Source organism: Limulus polyphemus, unplaced genomic scaffold, assembly GCF_000517525.1.
Source record: "Limulus polyphemus unplaced genomic scaffold, Limulus_polyphemus-2.1.2 Scaffold355, whole genome shotgun sequence".
Classification (NCBI taxonomy): Eukaryota; Metazoa; Arthropoda; class Merostomata; order Xiphosura; family Limulidae; genus Limulus; species Limulus polyphemus.
This window is the reverse complement of record NW_013665965.1, coordinates 171,163-178,277: the sequence shown is the minus strand read 5'-3', so window position 1 is coordinate 178,277 and position 7,115 is coordinate 171,163. Positions and strand designations below refer to the sequence as shown.

Here is a 7,115-nt window from a genome sequence, read left to right as displayed (position 1 = left end):
CGTAGGTTGCTAAGCCTTTAAAAATTTTGCACGTGGAGGATATGAAACTAAAATAATTTTTTTTTAGGTTCTATATATACATTTGAATAACTAAAAAAATAATAAATTACTACATCAGTACCATAGAATTCCACTATAATTTATAAAGCTTTAATAACTAAGATGTATTTTAGTCTAAAAAATATGAAATTTCGAGCAGACTAAAGACACACCCTATCTTGTTGAAATATTGGTTCAAAAGAAAGAAATGGTGCCAAGTCCATTAAAATGGCTGAAAAAGCCACTAGGGGGACATTCTGAGCTGCCGCTTGATTATTTATGTCATATATAGAAATAAATGTATATAAAGGAGCATTTCCAAAAATGGAAAGAGGTGGGCAGGGTGCGACTGTGTTTGATTTATTACATAAGCAATATCTCAGCAAATTGAAAAGATAAGAGGCTCTTTTAAATTCTAGCTTGTCAATAATGGTAACTTGAGTTTCTAATTCGTTTGAAACTATAGACTTAGTATTTTGACTTCACAAACATCTGATTTGAACCAGTGCTACATTCAATATACCATGTGACGCAGAAAAATCGATGTTTATCTGTGTTTTTTAATATTTGGTTTTAGATTAGGAAACTGAGTAATATATAGTACTAAAATTTGAATTATAATCTACAGTTTGATACCAAACATATTGACGTAAATTCATGAAATAGTAGTTCAATAAAATTTTGAATGAGAGTCAACAAAACAAGATGGCATGGCCTTTCACCCATGACCCATCTCGAAAAGGTTAATTAACCCAATAATTAATAGATTAGCATATTCCATTAATTATCCAGCTTTACTACTGGGTAGATGAAGAACTACTCGCATGCAAATAATGTCCACGTACTTTAATATGTCTACATAAAACAACTGATTAGAGCAGAATCAGATATTTTGGAAATAACAAAAAACTATACAACCATTATGATACTACTTTTTAATTTGCACATTTTATTTAAATACTTAAATAGATAATTAGCTGTAATCTTCCTATGTGTAACATGAATATCTAACAATGTTATAACAAGCAATATTTATTCCATTTACCTGATGTTTCAGTATAATGTTCCTTTTTCTCTAGATCCTGAAAGATAAAAATACTTCTTGTACCTCCAAAAAAATAATGAATTAATTTTAAAATAAGTACAAATTGGTATGTTGTACTGTACAAAGATTTCAAACCTAAATTGTGGCAGTGTTCCCTTTTAATTCTAAGAAAGTCATTGTAACTTATCCTACTGTCAAATTCAGCCATTGTAGTGCCAGCTTTAGAAAAAGTGAAAGAATGATGTATGATTGATAACAAAAATAATAGAAATAACTTTAACCATTATAAAAACAAAACTTTTTCTAGACAAAATTTTGACTGAAAATGAAAGAAGATTTCTTATCAATGAAATTATCACGAAATCCTAATTAAGCAGCAACATTAGTGCTAAAACTGGGAGATTTAATCATTTAATCAATAAACTAACTGATTAATCAAAATTAGGGTTAAATACTTTAATCATAATTAGTGTTTCCAATTATTACTGTTTTTTATTTTTCCAACATTCGATTAATCAAAATTTAAATTATATTGATTATCACTAAAATAACCAACTAACTGATATTAGGGTTTCTCATTATTACTATTTTCAATTATTTCTACTATCCAAATAATCAAAATATTCCCTCCAAACTTGTTTGCCCTGCCTTGGTTATGGTAAAGCTACTAATGCTAAAAGGTATCTGTCACTGTTACTAATTTCGAACTGCTAATTAGAGGGAAGGCAACTGGCTGGCAGTACCTGCTACTCTTTGCTTGTACATACCTTGGTTTGAGGAACATTGTAGTAATTGATTAATGGGTCTGTCAATTAATCGATTAGCAAATCCCACTAATCATCCAGCACTAACTAGAACTCATAAGTATGTATGCTTAACTATTCCCACTATCAGCTAGTACTTTTCATACCAAACTACCTTCAGGCCACAATGACCCATCCTTTAGACAAAGGAATTCACAATAATGACATTAAATGAAAAATATGAAAGAAAACTCAGAAGAAGTACAGTCAAAAAACAATTCCACAATAATGAACTAGTTTTGCAAATGTTAAAATGAAATTTAGAGAAATAAATCTACTTAGCTTTGAATGCATTATGTGCAAAATTGTTAAGGAAATTAACTTTGCCAACAAGTATTGCCTTCTTTTATCATTACATAAGTGTTAGAGGAACCATTAAACACAAACAGCAAGGGTTTTGTTGTTAACACAAAGCTACACATTGGGCTGTACCCACCAAGGGTATCAAAAGTCAGTTTTTAGCTTTATAAGCCTTGAGACTTAGCACTGAACCACTGGTTAATATATCCAGCTTTTTAAAGTTTTGAATCAGCATTTACATTCCAAAGGTTACCAGATTGAAAAATCAATTAATATACATGTAAAAATACCAAGCTTCATCAATATTTGAGTTCTCATAGAATGTTCTTACAAAAGAACAACATATCACAAATTAGGACAAGCAAAATATTAAAATAAAATCAGATTTTTGTCTTTGTTTGTTCTTCATAGGCTTATAAACTTTCCAGATACTGAATTGGTCTACTTCATTAATTTCACTAAAATAGGTGAATTAAATCACTTTTTCAATTATAGAATTTATTTATTTTTTGCAGCTACTATACTGGAAAGCAAAATATTTAATCAACCAATGCACCTATAACACTTAAAATGTTAACTTTCAATATATTTATCTAAAAGTTCACATTAAGGAATAGACTTTTCTTGAATTAAGAAATTACTGTGAAAACCTTGTAATGTTTTGTCCATGTTTTAAATTCATATGAGTGAATCATTGTACTTAAGACTCTTCTATTTATCAACTTTGTAAAAATTTGATGAAGACAAATCGAATATATATACACATATATTTGGATAAGTTAATTTCATTTTTACTGGAAAGGCAGTTCATATTTATTATAAGTACCTGAATGCTATTAAATTGCAGGTTATTTATAACATTCACATACTGAAATGTCTACAGTGTAGTATATTACCTGGTTTTTATTTAGTGGATATATAATGAAATGTCTCAGTGTGAAACCAAAGTCAGTCTCATCTCTACGGAGCACTAGTCTCCGCAGCCCTGGCCACCACTGCTTCACTTCAGTAACAACAACTTGTTGATGAGAATCCAAAGGCTAGATATAAGAGGATATGGAAAAAAATTTCATTATTTTGAATTATTTATGTACCATATTTTCTCCATTTTGCAAAGCTTAGGTACAAAGTAAAATGAAAATATGTCATTATTCTGAATTATTTATGTGCAATGTATTTCAATTTTACTACTTAATACAATGTCAAAGTAAAATTTTATTAACATTTGGTTTCAAAGCACATTTAACATTATGCCTACAAGTTCTAACATGGGCATACAAAGCCTGTAACAATAAGAAAGTAATATTTCTTTAAAGATTTACCTAAATAAAGCAAGACATTTAGGTTTTTGGCTTTCATAATAACAGTTACTAATAAATTTAGGTCAACCAATATCAATTTTTGAAATTTTAACATGTATTTCTGATAGATACTCACCACCTTACACAGAATAACTTAATTTCTTTATGCATCTGTCTACGAGATTTGTATACCACTAGCTATGAGCTACCTCCCAACTAAAATACACAGGTTTAATGTGAACTGCGCTAATGCATGATGACATCATTATGTAATAATAGCCCTCCACCAACAGGAGAGTGACACAACCTCCTTGCAGAGTAGCTCCCCCTAACACTAGCATTCAAAATAACTTCATTCTCAGACAAGGCAAGAAGAAGGTGAACTGGAAGTGGGAAGGTGTGAAGAGGTGACTATGTATACATTTTCAAGTAAAGAAACTGCTAACTTATGAGAAGATACCTCACCTCTGCACATACAATAGTCAGAATCTCACATACAACCAGAGTATACTCTTTGCCCAGAAGGAAAGACACAAGAGCCCCAAGTGTCACAGGAAAGTGTGAGAACCTGAAGAACCCATCTGTCAGACAAAAGTGGAGACTAAAAGCTGGCAAAAAGAGACAGACAGGTGCCTCACAGGGCCAGAATCGGCAGGATGGTAACTGATGAGACATGTGATGACCCTGGCATCAGGAAGTGGAAGAGTGGAAAATAGAAGAAAGCTAGGAAGCTGGAATGGGAATAGAAAATGGATTCGGAAGGTCTAGGAACAGGATGGCAAGGTTGAAGGAAATGAAAAACCAAAGTAAACTATGAGAACTGATGCTGGGCCACCTTAGCCTGAGTTTACATCAAGTCAGGAATACCCCCAAAGACCTCTGGGTAAAGAAATGGAGCTTGACAAAGATCATGGAGATAAGCATGAGCAAGGCATACATTAAATAGTAGAGCACCCTATCCCAACAGTAGAGGAACCAAGTAAAGAGGGATAGAGCAGATGAAGAAGTATGGACCAATGTGGAGAAAAAGAGAATGATCCACTTCAAAATACCCCTCTGGAGCATGATGAAGTGCTTCAGACATAAGTTGAAGTGATGAAAGGTAATGTAGGAGGGTAATAAAAAAAGGACTAAAGCACAAAAATTGGGTCCTAGAAAGTGAAACAGAAGTTAAGGAATTGACCCCCAAGCAGGTAAAAAATATTCCAAAGACTTGGAATATGAGGAAGAGAAATGAAGATTGGCTGTAAGCCAGGATAAAAGAGTCTAGTAGACAAGGAGAATGAGGCATGTTAGTACAAGTGTGCAGTCATTCAATAAACGAGTCTGCAAGGACCTTAATGTCAGGTGAAGGAGGGAATACAAAGTAGTCTTATGTATGGGTTTTATGTAGTAAAGCACAAGAGGAATCAAATGACAAAGGAGAAAAAGAAAAAAAGAATATACCACTGAAATCATGACAAAGAAGAGATTATAAGGGTGAGAATTTTCCTCCAGAAACAAAGTTGTGCCTAAAGCAAACTCTGGTGGGGGGAAATGGCCAGTCAGAATCATCATTAATTTGAACATGACCAAGATGGGGGAGAAGGAATGTTGGCCAAATGGGCAAGAAGATGCAGTTTAGTGTGCACGAAGGAACCCACAACACATTGAACAATGACTGTCACATCCTCCACAAACAAGTCCCCATTAGATAGAAGTACTATGGTAGGAACATCGTCACTATTAAGGGACAAATTGGAAGTTACTGTCACTTAAGAATTCATAGTGAGGGGAAACACTATTATGAATTTTTCCCTATTTAAAAGTGGAAAAAAAAAATCGTGTTAGTTATGTAAATCATGAGTTTTAAACCAAGAAAACTTAAATGAAATTTAACTTGGTAAGAAACCATTGCAAATCTCAATTGGTTGGTTAAAAATTTTGAAACATTTCCATCCTAGAAAAAGCAAGGAAAATAATGAAATTATTTTGAGTGCAAGCACTTATAGGAAGCTACTGTACAAGGAATTTGTGTCACCCTCCTATTGGTAGAAAGCTATTGTCACATGATGTCATTATGCACTAACATAGTTCACATTAAACACCTTTTTTTAGGTGGGAGGTGGCTGAAGGATAGTGACATTCAAAGCTCATAGGCTGATGTGTGAAGGAATCAAGCTATGCAAAGAGATGAGGTATCATCTCGGAAGTTGTATTTTTTTATTACTTTGCAGGATTCACCAGGTGATTGGAAGTACAACTTATACACTTATAGTGCACTTAATGTCACTCAATCTCAAAGTGGCTGATGTAAATTGTTTCTGTTCTATCTATGTAATCCTGTAAAAAAATAATAATCTAACTGACAGGATATCTTTAACTCCATAATAAGAGATAGTAATAAAGTTTTTTTAATGCAAACCATATTGGTACATATATTTGCTTTCTAAATATTTATTAAGTAACTTATTTGTAACAAGAGAATATCAGAGTTACACGAAATGTTCTTGGTTATGTCTTTGGTAACAAAAACTAAATGTAAACATTATCTAAGCATACATTCTTTTCAGGTTTTATGCATTTTTTGAAGTTTGCAATTCATTGTTACACATAACATCATCTGTTAAATGTTAGATGTGTGTTTTCTATTGATAATTTCAAAGTTTTCATGAGTATAAATAATCGTTTTAAGACCAATTTTACAATTGTAAAAAAATATAATGAGAAGACATAATTTTCGTAATTTTTTGGGTTAAATGTTAATAATCCAAAATCATTACAAAGCTTGAAATCACTTGTAATTTTATTAGTATGTTGAAAACATGCACCATTGAACTGAATATTGTGGCATTTCTTACAAAGTGAATGAAGTTACAATAATCAATCCCTGTTTCTGAAAACAAAGAAATACATATATAAGACCTATGCCAAATAGAGATTTATTGTAAATGCAATCCATTGAGAGAGTTCACAAAATATCAAATCACAAGAAATAATAAACTCATTTGTACAGTTTTCTTTTCCTGGATATTTTTTTGTCGTGGCAGTCATCTCTTGACTGATTTGAGATATAATAATAGTTTTGGATTCAGGAGGGCAAACCCTTTCGACTGATGTATTTGACCATGCCCAAGGTCTCATAGAGTAATTTACTCTAATTTTGCCTGAAAGAATTTCAATTTGAGGGTAGGTTGGTAGAGATCCTGATAAGTCATAAATCTGAATGGGGTATATGTGCACCCCATACTTGGTATTGCTGTTGCACAAAAATATAGCTAATAAAAGGGAAAAAAAAATGTCTCATGCATTCATTTACTCTAATCCTGCCTAAAAGAATTTCAAGTGTCATGGCTATTGAGGATTCCCTCTTGTTTTAAGTATACTTTATTGGCCGAAAGTATCTACAACATCTTTTTTAGTGTTAACAAATGAATAATTAAACACAGCTATAAATATAAAAAATTACAATTGTCAACAACCTAGTAAATACTACATCATAAAAGAAATGAAATAATAAGTACAAGTTCACAACTTGCTCCCTCTCTCCAAATACCGTATTTTTCGAAATATAAGACGCACCGGTGTATAAGATGCACCCTTATTTTTAAGAATAAGTTTGAGGGAAAAAAAGCTACAGTCGCATTT

The 7,115-nt window shown here is 32.2% G+C and overlaps 1 protein-coding gene across 4 annotated transcripts in view; it reads right to left on the bottom strand.

Annotated features, from left to right (window-relative positions):
• Positions 1 to 7,115, bottom strand: part of LOC106457641 — an 80,316-nt gene that overhangs the window by 58,700 nt on the left and 14,501 nt on the right. For all 4 annotated transcript variants that reach the window (XM_022383640.1, XM_022383638.1, XM_022383639.1 and 1 more), the window contains 2 exons: positions 3,084 to 3,227; positions 1,085 to 1,121 (listed from right to left, as the gene is read on the bottom strand). Coding sequence is in view for 3 of the 4 variants with exons in the window: in XM_022383638.1 (XP_022239346.1) it covers positions 1,085 to 1,121; positions 3,084 to 3,227 (181 nt within the window). In the remaining variant the exon portion in view is untranslated. The remainder of the gene's footprint in view (positions 1 to 1,084; positions 1,122 to 3,083; positions 3,228 to 7,115) is intronic.